At 36.1% G+C, this 21,568-nt stretch overlaps 1 protein-coding gene across 1 annotated transcript in view; it reads left to right on the forward strand.

The window, feature by feature from the left end:
• Positions 1-2,332: 2,332 nt before the first annotated feature.
• The window catches only part of LOC104621953 (serine/threonine-protein phosphatase 2A 56 kDa regulatory subunit epsilon isoform), a gene marked incomplete at its 3' end in the record, with an annotated part of 39,904 nt that continues 20,668 nt past the window's right edge, over positions 2,333-21,568 (forward strand). Inside the window, exon 1 of the mRNA XM_010288591.1 lies at positions 2,333-2,492. Within this exon, the coding sequence (XP_010286893.1) occupies positions 2,336-2,492 (157 nt within the window). The remainder of the gene's footprint in view (positions 2,493-21,568) is intronic.

Genomic DNA, 21,568 nt, shown 5'->3' on the forward strand with positions numbered 1-21,568 from the left:
TTTTTTTTTTTTTCCTTGCTGTTCGTTGAAACAGTGTGTTTCACTGTGGTAGTGTATTCAGGGGAGCAAATGTTCATTGGGAGAGACGAAAAAAAGATCAGTGTTTACTGTAAGGTTGTTAGACTGGATGTAGTCTTGTTGAATTAGAATTAGATTTTAATAATTTATAAAGCAGGTTAGGGAAACTGTTACTAAATTTACAGCAGCAAAGTGTCAGTAAAGCTTCTTGCTGACACAATGATCCTGCAGTTTAAGTGATCTACTTTAGTCCCTGACCATTTTTTTTTTAATTTAATTTTGAGAGAGTGTGCAAACATTCCTGCAGAAATGGTTACACTTTAATGATGCACGTGATGAGGAGGTGAATCTTTTTGATGAGACGAAATAGGGCCAAACAAATTCAGGTTTTAAGAATATATTTTTGCTTATATTTTAAGAATTTGGTTTATGTAACAGGTAACTTTGTGTTTGTGTGTTTTTTGTCGGACTGTTGAAATCTTAGAAGTGGGTTGCTAAAGTACAGGCCATTCTATTTCAGTTTATCTGACTTTTTTATTTATTAATCTTGGCTGGGCCAGAATGTCCTGGTGATGGTGGTATTCCAACCCCCCCCCCCGATGATAAACAAGACTAGCTTAAGGTACAGGTTCATGTTGCTGATAGTATATTATATTTAGAAAGTATAAGTCGGTAGTGAAAGAATATCTCAGGAGAAATCAAAAAGATGGAATGAGGGTTTTTTTCATTATTGTAATGCCAGCTGCACAGTTCAGCTTCTGGGTGCTGCACATGCTTCCTTGAAGAAGCTATGGAGTTTATACTTCCATTTTTGATAGATTTAGTGCACGTATATGTAATTTTGTATTAAGTAGTTCTTGTTTGGAAATTGTTTACATTGTTGCAATAAATCACACTTTCTGAAGCTTTTCTCACAAAAGACAAACCCAAATAATGTCTGTTTCAATGGGTTTAATAATTTATGCAGCATTTGAGTAACCAAATATTATAATAAGTACTCGAAAGTGTTCTCTATATTGTGGAATCAAGTTCTTTTAGCATACGAGTCACTTTGGTAATTGAAGTCAACAGACATTGAGGATGAGTAATGCTTTCCAAGGACATGTTCTAAGACCCTGATCCTGCAAATGCTTATGCCGATGCTTAACTTTACACGAGTGTGTAGCCTTACTAAAACCAACAGAGCTGCTCTTGTTAATGATCATGTTACTAAAGCGGATAGTTCTGTTGATTTCAGTAGAGGTGCACACGCTGGTGAAGTTAACTGTACACAGAGCTGCTAGAAATACGTAGGCCTAAATTCCTCCTATCTTGTTTCCCTTAAGTATTACTCATGTATTTCACCAAGATGTGATGGGCCTTTTAAAAAGACAGGACAAGACTGGTAAATAAAATAGCTGGATGGAGTAATTCGCTGTTTAAATGCTTCCTTTTGGTATTTCTTAGTAGGACGGAATCAGCTACAGGAGTACTACCAAGGCAAGTTTTATAGGAAGAAGCAATGCTTATTTCTTAGACCAGCTGATAGAGTTGGGAAACAAACTTTTGCTTGCAGAAATGTTTTTTGGCTCTCTGCCTGTCCCTGCAAACCTTGTCTGGCTTATGCCCTTAGAACAGTTATGGCTACCACACTGCTATTCTTACAGAAATGCCAGAATGTGGAATAACTATGTGTAAAGAGACTCACAAGAAAATAACCGAGTATTTCTAAAATGGAGAATAAAGAAGTAATATGTAAAATTTGTCAGCATTAGTGAAATTCTGAAGCATAGCAGTACTTTTTGCTATACTTTATTAAATTTCTATAAAATCTTGTATGTGGGTGTGGCAAATAAACAGATTTTCTTTGGTCCTATTTTTATTGTCCTATGCATATTGCTGACTTTAATGCAAAAAAATTTGTGCCTCTTTGTGTACCCATTCTTTAGCATGCATGGTCCCTTGCAGAATGAGTTGAAATAACTTCGTCCCAAAGAATATGTAGTTTAAGGCTACGATCCTTTGTCAGTTCTAGAGGTGTATGAAGTTGTAGTGATGGAATGATGTCAGCATTAGGCCTGAATTTTTCCTGTTTCAGGATTTTGACAAATAGGAGACAGAAAGTGAGGGAGAAGAATTATTACACTGTTCCATCAAGTTTATTCCATACAATTTGTACGTATGTCGGTGGGTTAGCTCTCTTAACAATCTGTCTGGGTGAGTCGTCAGCAGGAGAGTGGTGCAGAAAGAAGATGATTTTTGGAAAATTTAGGTTAATCTTTACCTGTTTCATCCATTCGGAATATATTAGTAACACTTGTCTTCTTTCAGCAGGGATATGTCCTCAGCACCAACTACTCCTCCATCAGTGGATAAAGTAGACGGATTTTCTCGGAAGTCCGTCAGAAAAGCCAGACAGAAGAGGTCACAAAGCTCCTCCCAGTTTAGGTCTCAGGGCAAGCCTATTGAGTTAACTCCCCTGCCTCTGCTAAAAGGTAAGATCATGAATGCTTTTTAATAAATAAAACAATTTCACTCTATAGCAAACTTCTAAACTCAAAGCATTTTATTGCCAGAAATTGCAGGGAAATTTTTCCAGCTATGAGAAATGTTTCATGCCAGTAATGTATGTCTTTAAGCTCTACAAAATATTTTATCTGTGACTTGAGGGTGTGATAATTGTTTGCAATACTTTTGAAAGATTTAAATGCTAATGTTAACCCATACCATGACTTGAATTTTCAAAGCATTCGGGCTATGTGTGAGTATTTTAGTTTGCGAATCCTCAATAGTTGACCTAAATGAACAATAATTTTGGTAAGGGTAAATGGATTTGTAAGTAGAGAGAAACTGGGTTTTGGTATCTTTCCTTGACGTGTAGGTCTGCAACCTGTGACAGTGGTGCCAAATGCAGCCCACAGGCGTATATTGAATGCTGTACAGCAAGGTATTAGTGGGGACATGGCACCCCTCTCATGCCATTGGTGAATGGGTAGCTCCCAGCTCGTGGCTTCTGCTGGGTTTTGAAATCGAAAGGTCCCATGAGCTGCAGCCTCTCAAGAGGAAAGGTGTTGCCAGTCGGGTCTTAGGCAAGACTACTGTTCTGAGAGCCTGCATATCCCAGCTTCAGTTGAGTTTCTGCTGGCAGATTTAACCTCTAATTTGGGAAAGAAAATTATGATCCAGCATACTACTCTTGAAAGGATGCCAATATCTCTGTAGTATCTTGAATGCTGCCCCTAAATCCCAGTTGTCAGTGAATTTCAGTACAAATCCAGGGGCCAAAAGCACCTCTCAGAATTAGGTCTGTCTGGTGAGGAAGGGGGAATCGCCTTTCGGAGGTGTTTTTTCTACAGTGACTTCTCAAATGGTTTATTTACTTTTGTGGATTTTTTTTCATTGTTCCTCTTCTTTTCCGCTGTAAGTAGTGAAAATAAACATGGCTGGTGTTGATAATTATGGAAAATAGCAAGATTAATAGGTTTAATATTATGTCTGTCCCATTTTTGCTTTGCGGGGAAGTATATTTTCTACATTTCTTCCTCTACCCATTTGACAAATTTGTTAATCAGAGTATTGAAATATGTAATAAATGTGTAATTGTGCTTTGGTTTAGTTCTTAACCCCACTTCTTTGTAAGAAGAGAGAAGTTGCAAAAAACCCAAACCAATCCCTACAAAAACCCTCACATCTTAATGTATGTCTCATTAATTTAATTAAAAGTAGGATTCTAGGATTAGTTGTAGTGGAGTTGTCATTAAAATATTTGGGGCTTCTTTCTGTGAGATATCTGTAAGAATGCACAAATGGCCGTACTGGGTCCTGAGAAAGGTCCATCTAGCCCCACTGCATTGTGCCTGACAGTGACTGAGCTGGAGGTGTAGAGGAGAGTAGGAGAGGGGGAGGCCTGGAGTGATGCTGTATGAGAATGCTCCCCCACTTTAGCGTTACTCAATTTAGCATTTGTTGGTGCCAGTGGATTTGACTTTGTAGTCTGCAATGAGTATTATTTAATGAATTTTTCTCATTGTTTTGTGACAGTATGATAAAGAAGCAAATGCTGCTTTAAAATAATTTTCAAGCTCAGTTTTACACTTTCACAGGTCATTTTTGATATGCAGGTCATTTCATTTGAAAATTCAGAAGGTGAATGGAGTTTATCCTTTGGCTTAAATGGTTAGATTACTGGAAAACATTGAGATTTGCATTCATATAAATGAAGAAATTGATGTTACAATTACTTCATTCTATTGTGTAGTCCCATTCAGGGAATGAACTAGGCATGTGCACAAGCATAAGAAAAATGTTGCCTTTGAGGACCTGGTCTTGCAGAAACATAGGCATATGCAGGTGCTTAATCTGACTACTATAGCTAGTCTCATGGATTGAGATATAAAACTATAATAAGATAAAACAAGCAGATGGGGAGCAGAGAGTGTTGGTGGGACATTTATGATTAGTGTCATAATGAGTTACACTGGTCCAGCTTCAAATTAAGAATTTGATCCTGTGAGTTAGTTTTCCCTCTTTGACTTAATGCGGATTCCCAGAGGCACAGGGATCTACCTGTGCAGATTAATTTGCAGGATTTGGGCCTAACAACCTATCTGAAACAGCAGTGGTACTGGTCCCTGCTGCAGGGACAGTGTCAGTTAAAAATCACGCTACTGGTTGGAAATATTCTTGACCTACATTAATATTTATAACATTTAGGATTATTAAACCTGAAAAAAGTGAGGAAACAATTTTCCTCAGTATTTTTTATACTTTTCTTGGCCAACTGCCTGTAAGTCCTAGTTTCTGAAACTCTTGGGTTTACATTTACCTTCAAACAAGTGACAAGTCCTATTACTTCAGTCCAGTAACCAAGATTTCCAATTTTCTCCTTATTGTTTGGGTCTTTCAAACCAAAACAGAGAAGAGATTTCAGCAAAATAGCTTTTTAAAGTCTCAGAAAAATGAAATCAATTTGGAGATCTACAGTTGCTAAGTTTATTTAAACTTCTCATTTTAGGTAAATCTTAAGATTAATTAAATCTCTTGAGAAATATTTCAGTACAGGAAATTTTTAGAGGACAGACCTCAAATTCAACCTGAGATGTATTTCATATTCATGATGGAAGGGCTTTGCTGACAAAAACATACATCCCTTCTTTTCTTTTTTTTAAATAGCTGTATTGCACATTGACATTTGCAGGCTGCCTTCTCTCAAACAGCACTTTTATGGACTTCAGAATCTTCTTTGATTGCAAGAATCATGTATGCAGAAAACTAGAAAAATGCTTAGTCCATTCTTTGCAAGTTTTTATACTATGCCTGTCACCATAATTATTTGAGCACCTTCCAGTAGTGTATTAAGTGATGTGACTACACATCTGTCACATCTGATCTGCTCTCATTCCTTTCCCTAGGGGCAGAGTCATATATAGTGAAATGGCTTGTTTTGGTAGTGTTTTAATGCAGTCTGTTGCCTTCTGTGCACATACATGCCTGTATTGCAAAAACAGATAAGTTAGTGTTGTTGTTGTTCATTTGGTAATAAAAACACTTCAGGAAAGAAAAATAGAAGAGACAGTATGTTTTGATGCTATGTACAAGTCTGAAGGATAACATGCTATTTAGGAAATAAAATAAGAACAACTGGAATTTTCAGTATTGTTTATTCAAAAAAAAAGGTATAGAGAAATTAAGTTGTTACTGTTGGGTTTTTTTGGTTGTCTTTTTGTTTTGGTGTTTGTGGGTTTGGTTTTTTTTTACTTAACAGAAATGTGTGTATTTGTATCTTTTTGTAAAGAAGCATTAATGTATTTAGAAAATAAGATGTGTCTTCTGAGACTCTGTTGGGCTGAATTTAGGCTTTCAAAAGGCACAAGCCAAAAAGCTAGAGTTATCTTTTAAAATATGACTGATGTCTAGTATCACACTTTAAAACCATCCTTTTCTCCTTTGTTTGAAGTGTAGAGGAATGGAACGAGAAGTGCATATGGGAGTTATGATACAATTGTCCTGCATTTTCAATATGTATACTCTTATATATATATTTCAATCACACATGCATTTTTGAATGGTTGCATGCTCTTGCCTGGTGTATCTTGCAGTGTATTATGACTTTTGATTTTGGTTTTCATTGATCACCAAGGCTGGCGAGTCCCCTAGATAACTGGTTTGTGGCAGAGCAGTCCTGGTGAAGGGCCCTTCTCTGGGAATGAGTACTACCACCTCTGTACCTTAGTCAAACCCAGCCGGAGCTTGTTAATCAAGTTTGCGGTGAGCCTCAAATGATGCTTGTTCTGTAGAGGAAGACAGTACTATGTGTGCATTGGTGTATTATTTATTGGAAGGTTACCTTACTTTCATTTTGTATAGATACCCTTTTTACTTAGCAGTCTCTAAAGGTAGATTGGTAGGAATGCAGCGTTAGAAAAAAGTATATTGTAGTACTGGACACGTGAAAACAGAACAATTTCAGTATTGCTTGTAAAAGGGGAAGGGGGAGTTCATTTGTGTTTCTGCCTGTATCTGTAATGGTAGGGGAGTGTCCAGAGGATGAATGCATAAAAGTGACTAAAAAAATCATATGCTTTATGAATACATGTTTAGCTTCTTGAGAAATTGGACAGAAAACTTGCATGTAATTCACCGTATTCTTCCCATCCCCCTCGCCCTCATTAAAAATACATAAGTTAGGTAAAGCAAACCATCCAAAAGTAAGACTGTTAAATTCTAAATCAATTTTGTAATTTCAAGGTGTGCCTATTTTTTCCTATCATCCTCCCTCATTTTCCAAGAAACTAATATAATTTACTTTCAGTTTTTCTAAAACTATTGTATATTTTTGTTGAAAACAGCTCAAAGTATGATTCTTATGTTTAGATAATTTTTCTTCCTTAAAATAGGCACTCAGAACAGAAGTTCTTTGTCAACAATAGCAATTGCTTTCCTACTTCAATATTATGAAGTTTATTGAGCGTCTAATACATTTATCAGATAGTTTCCATGGCATTAAAGAATTGCTGTAGTAACAAAAGAGCATTGCATAGTCAAAAAAGGAAAATCTCTTTTCACTTGCTGTTTGCTTCTGATAATTATATTATTTCCCTATAGCTGAGATTTTATTCTAAGCTTTTCTTATTAATCCTATCAATAGGTCAAATGCTGAAGTTCCTAAATAGCAAAAAATCCTACCAACTCCAAAAGACTCTTGACTAAGTGAGAACTGTAAGATGTGCACCTTCTTTTTCAAATACAGTTACTTTTGATTTTTTTTTTTTAAATCTCCTTTATCATAAAAAAGTCTGACTGTTTCAGACTTATGGATACTGCCGTCAGGACTGTACATGTGGGAAGTAGTTATGATTTGAGTTCTAGAAGAAGAAAGATAGAGCTTCTATTTTTTATTGACTTCTGTGGGGGTTGTCTGCTTGTCTTTTTTGTGCTATTCTCCATTTGTGAGATTTGGAATGCTTTACAGGTGTCAATAAACTGTTAATAATATGCCGAAGCTAAATACTTTCTCCTAATTTATAAACAGGAAGTTATGGTCATAGTGGTTATGAGTTTTCAAAATAAAATTTTGCTTCATTTCCATACTTGGAAGTAGATCCCAGGGCTCCTAATTCATTGCGTGGAAGAAGCACTGGAAATTGGTTTGTGCTGTGCATAATCAATGGTGAATCAAGCATCAATCTTGGAACTACTTTTAGTGGTTTTGTGCCCATTCTGGTTGGAATATATCTGGTCATAATGGGCCATCTCTATAAGATTTGGGAATAGGGCGATAATCCCAAAAGGGAGAAGGACTTATTTATTATTTTTTCTTAAGATCTGTGAGGTCCTTGTCATACGTAATTAATTTCTTCACTTTCTCTTGTGGTCTTGGCAGTTGTTTTTTGAATATATACTTAACTTTCTTTTTAAATTTTTTCAACATCTGGTGGTTGTAGAGTAATTCTTTCCGATAATCATAAAGGTTTCTGGTTGTTTCTAAAAAGTATTTGTTTTCTGGTGTTTAGAAAGGGCCATATACTAATTACATTCTGTCTTTTTGAATTTTTCTCTGCTTGTTATTGTCTCCCACATTTGGAATGTAGTTTTGTAGAGGTACATTTGTAGAGAATGGGCATTTGTAGAAATGCTGACTTGAAGTTAAGATCATAGTAAAAGAATACCTCCTTATCTTAACAGCATATTAGTGAAACTGCAGTTGGTGAGAAATTTCTGTCAGTTTAGCTCTGATCTTCTAATATTTCAATTCCATTGTCTTTATTTCTAAGTCTCCTTATGTCTTGTGATTTTCCTATAGCTGTGCAGGTGGTGGGTTTTTGTTTGTAATTTTTTTTTTTGTTTCATTTTGTTTTGTTTTTAACCTGAAGCCTTCAGTGTAATTGTTTTACTTGGGAAATTTCTCAGTCTACCTTCTGGAAATGTGAAGTGATGATCGTTCCCACTCTTTATTTTCTTTTATTTTTTTTAATTTGTTTTTAAAGTGAAATAACTTGTAATCACTGTGTAAAATGTATTTCTATACTCTTCACAAGATTGAGTCTAAAATCTTGATGGTTTTCTGCAGGAACACTTAGACTTTACTATCATCAGAAACTATTGTTTCAGTCTGTATTTGTACACTATGTCTCTCGAATGTATTTCCCACTATTGTTTATTTCTCTAATAATATTACAATTTTCTGTGTCCAAGTGTATCCCTATGGGTCTGTAATAGAACCTCCTGTTTCTCTAATAAGTAAGTCCTTTATATTCCTTTCCCAAAGTACCTTTGATAAATATAAGTTCTGGTTTAGCCGTGCAATTATTTCTATATAGTATACATGATTGTTGAAGTATTGTGCTGCCCTTATAATTGATTACGATATGGAGCTTTACTGTTGTGAAAGGTACATTCTCCACATCTCTGGAATTATGTGTGTATTTATAAAATCTGTGCTTGTGTATAATGTATGTGTATGTAAGTAAGTTATATATATATTTAACATCATATATAAAGTTTAGAGTTTGAACTTACTTAATTTTCTGTTCTGTTTTTAAAATTCTGTACTTATAATGGGAAACTACTTCTGTTCATTGGTAAAGCTTTATAGTAAGGAAGCAATCCCTTTTCATCTGTTGTAAGCTACTGCCTTCCTGAGAAAAGAGCACTTTCATTTATGCTTTCGGGGGAGTGGGAGGAGGACAGAAAGCTATCTTTAGATTTAGGGTAACTTCCTTTCACCTACAGTTTTTTCATTCAAGTTATTACTGTTTCTTTGGCTCAATCAGGCAGAAATCCTTAGAAGTAACAGGCAAGAGGACTCACTGAGCTCAATGAGATTTACTAGGGTTGGGCATTTATGGATCAGTGGTGGGACTATGTAGTCTTGGTAGCTGTCTCATTCACAAATATCAGCAAATGGGCACACGTTACTTCATAAATGGTTGAGGAAAATGTGTTAGAAAAATACTAGAGTTTTTTCAGAAGGCTGTGGCAGGGCTTACTTAGTTTGAAACCTTGCTGGTTGTAAGTGTGCACTTTCATTGCAGGTGGACTTACATGAGTGTTTTTTCTGGTGGCAGAGCTTCTTTGAGAAGTTCCCAAGCATATGCCACAGTGCACTGCCTCTCATCTCTGCTGAGACAGGTGTCTGTGGGGCCACAATGGAAACCAGATTGTTAAAAACATTTCACCACCTCCTAATTTTAGTGATGTGCTTGGTCCTGTGTCCTCTCGAACAGTTAATTCAGCAGAACTGAAATGGTGGTGAACTTTTACGTAGGGTTGATAGCTTCTGTGTGTGTGGTTTTCTGCTTTAAAAAAAAAAAAGGTAAAAAAAGAATTGCTGCAGCTAAAGTCTGAGGATATTTATCAAGAGTTTTCAAAAGATAAGGCAGCTGTCCAAAGAACCAGTGTAAAGAACTTTTGTGCCCTTAGTTGTTGCACTTGAATGAAAAAATTGTCTGTTTTGAACAAAGTCTTCAAGTCAAGCTACAGAGGAATCAGTTTTGATCAGGAGCAATAACCATTTACAATAATGGAAGGTTTTTCACCAGTAGGTTTTTCTAATTGGTAGTGACGTTTTCTAATTTTGAAAATGTGTATATTCTTAAATGTGTTTAATATAACAATGTATTTTTTCAATCTCCTGTAGAAAGTTTATTTTTCAAGTCACAGTACGTCTGATTTTAACCTGTTTTTTTAATACATTTTTATAAAAAAGGATCATTATTTTGCATTTATGCTCTTTATTAGTTTTTACCACTATTCTTTCCTTTCCTATCTGTATGACAGGTTCTTAACTGTGATATTTTTCTTGCATGTAAAGTGCATGGTCCTTTTCTTAGCATCTGCAAGAGTCTGTGGCAGAGAAGGAACACGATATAAGAGTTGACATACCTGGTTAAATGGGCAGAAGGAAAGAAAGTGAAAGGGATCCTTTCTGGGTAGCTTCCTAAAAGAAAAAACAGAATAGCAGGTTGCTATAAAGTCTATTGAACATCATTGGACATCTTGCTACCTCTTCTGTACCAGTAGCTTCTTGTGTTCTCTGATCTGAAGAGCTTATTTGAATAACTTAATGTTGAACTTCAGAACTGACCAAGTTAAGAGAGGTGGAGGCAAGCAGTTTGTTATTCTGATTATAAAAGTTTGTGCATAATTAAGGTATTTTTTTTTAGAATTTAAAAATGCTTATCTGCTACAAAGCATCAATTGCAGACTTAGCCTTCCTTACTTAATGGGTACTTTGCAGAAGCTAAGGTAAATCATCAGTGATATCTCAGGGATGATGAATAAATGCAGATAACTGTGTGTACCTACTGGTAAAATTATTAATTTTAGGACTTGACCCTACAGTTGAGGATAATGGTTAAGTATTTGGATACAGTACTTTTTATTCAGAAAAATTCGATACCTTCATGAAGAATAAGGTTAAGCTGAAATTGTATGTTGTCTGGAGAAGTACTTTACTGTCAGATTTTGATTAAAACAATGAAATAAATGTAACTTGCTGAGTTACCCATTTTATGCTTTTCATTGTGAATAGTGGCTAGGTATAAATGTAGTTTGTAGTTTGCGTAGTGAAAGAGAAACGTTTCTTTATTCTTTTATCATAAGGTTAAGAAGATCTGTCATTAGAAGTGTTATTTTTAATGGGTTTTTAACTCTCTGAGGAGCATCAGAAAGAATGTTTAGTGTCATTAAGAAGTAACTGTAGTTTGTGTTGGAAGTGGTCTGCAGTTTTCTGTGGGATTCCTGGAAGATTTTTGGGAAGTTTTAGGGATACATTGTGTGAGAGCTCTTATTTATTCACCATGCTTGTGATACCTACCTGATCTGAGCTGGCCTTTTGTTGTTTGTGATTTCTGTGCCTCTTTGCAGTGATATGAGTTTAATATTATCATAAATTTCTTGGCTTCCTTTTTGTGTGTGCTTGTACTAAACTTGGATTTTCAAGTTTTAAAATGCAGGTGGCAGTAAATTTGTTGCTTTCAAGATTTTGAATATATTATCATATGGATTATGTTGTAAAGGAAGACTGTGGTAAGTTAAATTTCTCATACTACAAACTGATGCTGAGGATAGTCAGAAACTGAGGAAAGGACGATTCCAGATTTCAGAGAATCAAATATTCTTATTTTTCTTTTATATTACCCAGTAGGATGTGATGTGAATGCATAAACTTGCATTGGTTTTTTTTGCAAGTTTAGCTCACGTGCTCTCCACATTCCAACAGCAGGGCATAGATGTTATATGCAGCCTCCTTATAAATAAGAAAGTCTAGTAAGTGTTTTCTAACTTCACACAATGTAAACTCTTCAAAACTTATGTAGAATATGTTTTCCCATCTATGTGGAAACAAGGGTGCAAAATATGGTGGTTACAGGTGAGGGAGTATTTGAATCACTGTAGAGCACATAACTTATTTGTTGAACATTGTCAGTGTTACCAAGGGAGAGTAAGTTTGGCAGCTTGTTATCCTTGGTGTTTTCAAACGTTTTTGGGATAGCTTTTTGAAGAAGTTGAGGCAGTACTGTGTTACTAGTCATCTTGGTTCTCCTTCACTTTCCCTTTGTTCCCCCTCTGCATACTTCTCTTTTCTTCTTTATCACTGCCTTCCTTACTCCCACTTTCTACTTCTTCCTATAACTTCTGATGGATACAATTAACTTATTTTTCCACAAGAGGGTGATAAAACTCACTCATACATGTAAAAACAAGCAGTCCGAGTGGAGTGGATTGCAGAGGTTATTGAAAATCTCAATATAATAAAATTAGCTATATTTATAAAGAAAAAAAATACAGTCTGGTCATCTTTTTAAGCTGTGTCAGTGTGTTACATAGTTGCTTGTTTGCACTCCTGGAGACAAGACTAGACCTGTCAGGATGGAGATCCACTCTGTGAAGAGCATGCCAGCTCCATCCTGCCTCTGTTTCAGTAATCAGACCTTACTGCAAGACAGTCTTCCCTTTCTCTTATTCATGCAATAATTTGCCTTGTTCTTTCCCCTCCATGCACCCTCTTGATTTTTTTTTCCTCTTTTGCCCTTCCTGCTTATTATTAGAGGAAATGGAACCTCCTTTCCCACCAGTGCTAAGAAACTGCAGTGGCTGAAATTTCTACTCGTCTTTAAAAAGTGCAAAAAGGGTGAAAAGGCAAGGCAAAGACAGGGAGAAAATAGCCACAACTGTGATTTGCCTCTAATAGAGGATCTTAGTAGAAATCTGTATCTGCTGTTGGGAGAACCTAGACCTTAACAGGAATTATATAAATAAATAATAAAAATACTCACTATTAAAAGCCATTCTAGCTTCTTTTTTTTAGGACTAGAAAGGATGATGGAGAGAAGTGGTTATTAGTCCATCTGAGAAGAGTAGCTCCAGAATTGTCTGGAGTGATGGAGATTGTGACTAAGGTACTGGCACCTGGCTTTGGCTTTTGGAAAAGCAGTGCAATTGTCTCAGGTTATGTTGGATGGCAAAGATACGGGAGCAGAACTATTAGGTATATGGGGGAGGGTTGGGATGCAAGGCTTTTTAGATGTACTTTGAGGAAGAGGCAGCGTATCAAGGTGGTTGTTAGCCTGTATTTTGGATGCCACAATCTCAAAAAAAGTGTCCATTGCTGTAAACTGCTTTAGAATATAATCTGAGGTGCCAGATAAAATCTTGTTAGCCACAAGTAAAAAGAACTGCAGTAAGTCCCTTAATATTTAGAGAAATGAGTAAATGGGATCTATGTTATGGGTTAGGCATAAGGTAAGCAGTGAAAAGGCTCCTGGAAAAATTCTAGGCACTTTATTGCGATGAGTCAAAAGTCAAGGAAGGAGAAAGGAACAAAATGCTTCAGGTTATGTTTACCCCATCCTCCCATTAACTGTGAAATTTCAGGTCATTAATTCCTTAATTTCAGGAAGAACAAGCAAGTGCCCCAAATAATAAATAAAAAAGGTGCATTCTTTTAAGAAAAAGACAATCAGAGAGTCAGTGATCTCATCAGAATATCTCAATATTTTGTCTCCTTCTGATAGTAGGAAATTCCAAAGGCAGAATAAGTGGTCTGTTCCTCTTCCTGTTCTTTCAGTGTCCTGTTGTCCCTAAGCTACGACATCCATAATGCGCAGTCAAGTTCAAACAACAGCATTTGGAGCACCTTGCTTCATGGGCAAGAAGGGCCAAGTTTAAGGTTTCATTCAGGTATCTTTAAATCTCAAGTGGGACAGATTCTTCCAGCTAACACACTTGAGGGGGACATTCCCACCCCAAAACAGCCCTTCTACAAAAGAAAAAATAACCCCCACGAAACCCAAATCATTCCTAGCATTTGTGTATATGCTTCTTAGCTGGTTCTGAGTGAGTGTAAAGGAATTGGAGAGATTCTAATTTATATTAGTAATGTAAAATATTTTTCTTAAGTTTTCAGGATATTCTTCCTATGAAAGAATGCCATAATATCTAGAAACGGAAGTAAGTGGCTAGAAGCAGGTTTTTAAGTATCTCTAAGAAAGTTTCTTTTATTTCCTGCTTGGTAAGGAACAGAAACTTCCTTAATCAAGGATTTTGCAGAGATGAGGATTGATAGAATCAGAATAGATTCTGAGGTGACCTCGTTTGACATGAGTGCATCGTTGGTCTTCCCTTGTTTTGCACAGTTGATCCTTGCATGAGCAGGCATTGTACTACAGAAAAAATTCATTTGAGAGCCAACATCTTCAAAGTTACTTCACTTGTGGTGAAATGTGCCAAAACTTCATGGTCAATAAAAAGCAAATGGTTTGGAAATGAACATATTTTCATGTGTATTTGTTTTTGGATAAGTATCATACTTCTGGATTAAAACCCCCTGATACTCCAAATATAATGGAAAAGTTCTACAACAACACATAATATACAGTAATAAAGCACAGACTTTTTTAATTCCAGTTGGTCTTCTTAGAGAAAGCATTCAGTACTTGCTAATATTTTTACCCATGTAGTTTTAAATGTCTCGAGTAGCAGGACCTATCTCGTGTCCAGAGCTGCAGCAAAGATAGTTGAACAAAGTGCCCACTCACGTGTGCTTCATTTCAGGAGAGAAATAAAATTGGTGTAAGGGATGTAATTCAGCCTTTCCCCTATTCCTAGATTCAGTGGCTACACAGACAGTGCCTCCCCCTCTTTTGAACTCATGCCACATTTGTGGTTAATGCAGTTTTTCTGCATTGTTGTTTCCCAGGTTTCTTGTCCATATTGAATATCTATGTTTGGGATTATTTTTCCCAGATGTATTAGTTGGTGTTTTTCCAAACTGAATTTCACTTTTATTTTCTGGCCATGTAAGGAATTTGCTTAGGTTCCTTTGTATTATTTCTGACTTTACTACTACTGTAAGTTCCCTATTTAATATCCTCAGAAGATGTAATTTATATGCTACTTTAATCATATAGATCATTAAGGAAGTTATTAATGTCTGGATTAAACTGATTCTTATATCTTGCTGGCATTTCTTTCCACTTTGAGATTTTCATCCTTTTATTACTAGACTTTTCGGCATACTTTGTTTCTCAGCCTCTCCTAGCCAAAAAAATTGGAATCAGTTTTAAACGTAGGTCTTTCAGGGAAAACAGAGGTGTGATTCATGCTGGAATAGAGTAAACTTTGTAAATCTAATCACCATCGAAATAGAAGCTGTGTTATAATCACTGCGTGTGTATCTTTGCATTGATTTGAATATGCTGTCTTTGTACTTTAATTTGTACAGTAGTAGTTCTTAAATGATAAATTATTAAGTAAATATTTTCCTAGTGGAATGTGCTTTCTATTTTTATGTATCATTTTGAGAACAGAATGTGATTCTGTTCTGTAGGGTCAGCTATTTGAAATACTTGCCTGTGTTTGTTCTAACTGCATAATCTGTAATCCTCAATATGTCTTTAATCCACTTCATCTCCTACAGAACTACATCTTTGGAATAGGGAAGAACATAGTGTGATAGAATCTAAGGTTATAAAGTCTGGGAATCCATTTCTGAGGTCAGTATTGATGGATTTTGGCAGATAACAGAAGAAACGACTAGTTAAGAAAATTAAATGCTACTCATAATTTCATCCCATAGGGATGAACAAATAGTAAGTAACAAAAGTTTTACAGTATTTCATATCTGGAAATATGATACAATTAAAGATGAAAATTACCACCTGGCTAATCTTAAACATGTCCTACAGTGTTAAGGGAAAGGAATTGTTTTATTTTCTTTTGATTCTTTATGGTTACTGTGTGAAGTCAAACTGAACTTTAAAATGTTTACCTTTGTACATGCATGACTAAGGTGGAAACCAGAGTGCATATTTCTTAGCACTGACCACTTGAGATTGAGTGGTTGCATTAACCTGAAACAAATTTAGCCATGGGTTTAAGGAAGGAGGTGTGTGTGCATGCACACACGTGTGTTTAGAAGCCTATTTTTGGAAGAATAAGTGTGTCCTGGTATTGGTTAGTAGTGTTTTTGACAATTTGGTGTGCTGATTTTATTAAGGATTGCACGAAGAGCTTCTGTTGTGAGTGCTTCATTAGAATAATGGAGGAGAAAAACTTTTGAAAAAAAATTGCCTGTAGCCAACATGTATTCATAGGCAAAATGTGACCCTTTAATAAAACTATTGGTACATTTTTCAAGTAGGACAATAGGGAAGACCCATCATCAACAATCAGCTATCAAAATTTCACAAGATATTTTTTTTTTTAATTAACCCCAAACAAACTTTATTTAAACCTACTGTTTTTCTGTGTAAATTTCAGGTAGAATATTTTATTAGGTGAATATTGAAGTGGTAGATGCAAACACAGCTGGATTTTTTTTTTCCAAGTGTTGCTGTTGCTTTTGTCTGTTTTGGTAACTGACAGCAATTGAAGATCGTTAAATAAAACAAGTTGTCAAAGGTCAGGTTTCTGTGTTTGTCTGGTACTAAGGTATTAGGTACCATTTGTCAGAGGACGATGGATTTCTCATTTTGCCTAGTGACAAATAATCTGATTTTACAAGGTCTTTGGGTTTGGAGGGTGGGGTGGGAATAGTGATCCTGCTAAATGACAAACTTGCAGAGCACAATTTTTTTTTATTAATGAAGCCACACTACATAGCAGGCCTGGGTTCAAACACCACTAGTTTTTCTATGATTTTTTTTTTAACGTAGTTGGTGTTAAACACAAATATTCCTGGTTTTGTATTTTAGAAGATGATGATCATCAGCAATGTTAAGTAAACCCGGCACATCAGTCCTAATGTTCGTAGATGGCTAGGAACATGCATAACACTGAACCCCCCACATTCTTATAATACTAAACAGAATGAAAAAGTTAGTGTGGAATTTCAGCATTCTACATTTGTAAAACTTCAGAAAATCCTTTGAGGAGATGTAAATGGCATGGAAGCTTATTTACATAAGTAGAGATTTCCTCTATAGAAAAAAAAGATACCAGATAAAGCAGCGTGGTCCTTGTTTCTTACTTGCCCTTAAAAAATGATTCTACCCAATACATTCCCTGGAAGAGATGAGAACTGGCTTAACAGGGCAGCAAGTGAATCTGAACACACAAATGTCTATTACTGCACCTGCAGTATGCCATTGAGGTAGCATCCATGTGGCTGCGATGAGGGAGGGCCTGCAGAACTGACTTCCACTGCTGACAGAACTTCATTTTATTTTTTCCAATGAGGAAATAAGTGGGAACTTGCATGTTTTCCTTTTAGACAACAATAAGTTTTCTACCAGCTTCACTACTTGGATTGATATTGTGCTTTCTTGTGCTGCCATACCATTTTCAGAAAAAGAGCAGTTGCATGGAGACAAAGAGGCTGCTGATTTAAGTCTCAATAGAGAAGTCTGTTAGGCTTCAACTGTGGGAGGATACTAAATGTAGCTAAGAGGTTGGCAGATGCTACCTGGACCAAAACTACTTGAAAATATTAAGCAGCTGTTTAGTAGGTTTGCCTAAAAAGCATTTAATGAGTGGAAGATTGCTGGGAAAAATATGACAGAAGACTTTTGGTTTAAAAATGTACTTATTGTCTGGATGTAATTTGCTGTTCATGTTGAATAAAAAAAAAAGTAGAGTTCAGCTACAAATATTTTGCCAATGTTGATGGGGGGCAATCCAACCCCAAGTCCTTCTTTCTTTTCCCACCTGTGTTACATTTTTTGTAAATTATGTCAGTTTATGCAACATTTTGGCTTTCATTTTCAAAGGGAGTAATACTGTTTCTAATTATGTAAGTTAAGATGAAGGCTGTGGAGTGTTGTCTTCTGAGGTTTTTAGAAAGCTCAGTGTATCTGCAGCTATTAATGTTTTTCTAAGCTCTAACACTGTGAAAATTTACCTAAAGGATTTGTTTTGTGCTGCAACCATTGAGAGCACCATAAGGAGGCCAGAAGTGAAGTGGAGTGGAGTGGTGGGACTGGGTGTGAAATCATACCGGGTGCATGCAGAGCTCCATGTTTGGCTCAAGAGGGAAAGCTTTCTTCATCTGCACCTTCCTCATCCCTGCACTGGCCTCTTCTGCAGGTTGGATAGTCCTGGGAGCTGCCTTGGTTTCTTGCGTTGTTGCCGAGCCTGAGGGTAAACAGCCTTTAGCCGTATCATTTCTGACTGGTGAGGTGCTGTGTGGGGCGCATGAAAGGAGCTGCCCCAGCATTTTTTGTTTTTCCTTTTGGCGGGTGGAGAGGGGAGATAAAGAAGTTGTGTGAAGCTGTTGTGCTGTGTGACTAAACACAGAGAAAAGGCCTAAGGAAGCCATTGCTCAGGACCAGGGTAGTTAATTTAAGCAGGGAGTATGAACTTCTAATTCATTTCTAAGTGCGGTTCCCTTTATGACCTGTTCCATGGGGAGAGTTGATTACAGGATCTCTGTGCTGGGTCATTAAATAGTTAACATCAATGGAGATATTTATGCTTCAGAAGCAGAGATTTGCACAGGTGTTGGCATAAGCATTTCCAGTAGAACACATTTGATACTTAACCTGGAAAAAAGGCAAAAGAGGTGATTAATGTTTTGTACATTTGGAATATGTTTACTTTTGTGTGTCTAAAATTTCTAGCAGGTGCTGTAGAAACTGGGGGAAAAAATTATCTTTTCAGCATGTCCCACCCATACTTCACATCAAGCCACAAAATAATATTCTAATGAACAAGAATCTTTTGATTGAATCTAAATGGAAAATGCAGTTTTCCATGGCCTAACTATTCCAGAAATTATTATTTCATTGTAGGCAAATGTAACAAAAACCTAGGAGATTTCTGCAAAATTATCTGAAAGAAACAATACTTTTTAAAAAAATAGTAAGAGCTTTTTCACAGAGTCTGTGTTGATCTATCTTGGCTACTAGTTCTGCTTTTGATAGAAAGGGGTTTTCAATTTTCATAAATATGTTCTGTGTTGTTTGCTTACTATTTTGTTTGTTACTACACTATACAGTGGTGTGGCTTAAATTTCTGCACACACAGTTTCATAAACTTTCAGTTTTTCTTGTAGAATTTCTAAAAATGTATTTCTGAAAGAGTGCGCTTTTGCCTATGTGAAAGGTTTGCTTTAGAACTTCTCTAGTGGTCCCTTGCTGGTTTTCAGGGGTGGTTTTTGTGCCCTGGATCAGTCTTTTCCTTTGTCCATGAATACCAGCCCAAATTTGGCAGAGTTCTTAAGTGGCAGAAGATTATTTTGTGAGTAACAGCTAGATAGGGTTATCATAATAAAGAATGATCAGGCATTTTAGCATCTGTTATTAGCCAGAGTGTACATGTGTCATGCTCACAGAGCAAATGAAGATGATTTGTTTCCTCTTAGGTGTGACAGAGGCATCAGTGTTAACTTCTGTTTGTGGCACTGGTAAGATCAATAATACTGGGATGCATCATGGGGTCTGGGACTTGACATAATTGAAGAAGCTATAGGAGAATGAGAGATGTAGACCCATTAAATGATCGAAGACCTGTAGAAAATGCCTTATGCAGTACAATTAAAAAAAACCCCATCAGTTTGAATAGTTGATCAAAAAGCTTGAGAGCAGATACGGTCATAGTGTCTTATGGGAAGAAAATACTGGTCAGGTAAAAGAAGCACAAATGCTGTCGGCTAAAGCCAGAAATTAGGCATGCGTTTTTAATAATGAGCAAAAATATGTGCTGGGAGGAGCTATATAAAGTGATGTTAGATTTGCTGTTCGTGTGCTTCAAATCAAGAGCCATGACTTTTAGAAAAGTTCTTTTTTAATTGAACACAAGTTACCGGACTTAATTCACGGAGGGTTGCTTTGTTAGGAAATCTTAGGGCCTGTTTAATTTAGGTTAGACTATCTGCTCTGGTAGCTCCTTCCACCTTGCAGTTTCCTAAATCTTCAGCTGTAAGACCCCCAACTTTACCCATTTCAGAAGCTTTGAAAGTCTGTAGGAAAGGCAGTAAGGGATTTGGGAAGAAAAACGAGGCTTTCATGAGTTAGACTATTTGGATATTTCCCTGGAGGAATTGGCTGTTGTTGTTCCCTCTGCTCTGTATATCTTGGGTGATACTCTGCTAGTTGGTCAGAGCTGCCTGCTCTTTTTGCTGCTCAGCCTGAGACACTGGGTCATGATTTACAGAATGGATGATGACTCAAAATGCAAGTTGAACTTGGTGGGAACTAGTCCTGAATACTACATAGTGCTAAGTAAACATTCAGAAAAATCAGGATGTCTCAAACTGGGCATTGAAAATTAATGGATCCCTTTAATTGGCATCTTTTTATTTCTCAATGTTCTTCTATGTTAATATCTTGTGAGTAATACAGCATAAAAATGACAGTCTTTAAAAATGTTATTCTTGTTTGGTTTGAGAAAAACAAGATAAAAATCAAATATGACATTATACAAACTCTTTAAGAATGTTTCTTTTATTACAATTAAGTGAAAGATTGCTCTAATTTTATATCAATAGAAACAACCTGATTTGAATTCTTTTTGTTTTTCTTTCAAAAAAATCAGACTGTTGCAAACATTTTTAAAAGTCTGGGTTAAAGGTAATGATGCAACCTAGTAAAATTCACGTATGATCCAGACTGGAGCACTGTTGCTTCATTGGTTCATCTTGAGAGTGAAGTCCCTTCGTTCTCAATCTTTTTTTTTTTTTTTAAGTAATAAAACTTTTAAATTTATTGTTTTGAATTAATTGGAATAATTCATTATTTCATTATGCAAAATTAATTTTTCTTCCTAAGAGTAGTGTGCTGTTTGTTTGTTTGTTTGGTTTTTTTTACTGAAATCCATAGTTCATTTTCTTGCTTCACCAGATCTGTTTCTTCTCATTAGAACATTTTAGTAAGCCTCACCAGGTTAAAGTAGGGCTGTAGATTTAAAATAATTTTAGACTGCGATGCTGCTTAAGCGCTTCTATTTTCTCACTTCCTTCTGCTTGCCCTGAGCACAACTATCTTTGCATGCCCTTTCTCCCCTCTTTCTTTAGTACTGTGGAGAACGCTGACACCACGTGCATTTGTGATCTTCATTCGCAACTAAAAACAGTCCAGTGGCAAATGCCATGTATGTTCGCTTGGTGTTCCCTTCTTTGAGTCAAAATTTTAGGGAGCATTGAACAACTTTTCCCAATACTGTGAAGTCGTATTTTACCATGCCAAGAAGTTAATTTGTGTGAACTTTTGGTATGTTATTCCACTAATTTTACGGTGTAACATGCAGTAATTTTATTTTGATGTGTTACATGTCCTTACGCTAATTTTTGCTGTTCTTAGGCATTTGCCTTCCCATTTCCAAACACATGTCTTAAAAATAGCCAAGCAGATCATTGAAGTTATAAGGGAATGGCTGCCCTTACAGAAATGAGTGAATCCTCAGAGGTGCTGATGCTGTGATTTGACAAAAAAAAAAAGAAAAAAAGAAGGAGATTTCATGGCTGTTTTATATAAAAACCTTAAAGCTTGCTTTTTGATTTTTTTTTTTTTTTTTTTTTTTTTTGGTAATGAATTTGGGGAAATGAAACATAATATGCTGATGAATCCAAATTTTGTGGAGATTTGATACATACTTAAGTACAGGCAGTGAATTGCTGAAATGAAAGCGGTTC

Source organism: Phaethon lepturus, unplaced genomic scaffold (assembly GCF_000687285.1).
Source record: "Phaethon lepturus isolate BGI_N335 unplaced genomic scaffold, ASM68728v1 scaffold12826, whole genome shotgun sequence".
NCBI classification, from domain to species: domain Eukaryota; kingdom Metazoa; phylum Chordata; class Aves; order Phaethontiformes; family Phaethontidae; genus Phaethon; species Phaethon lepturus.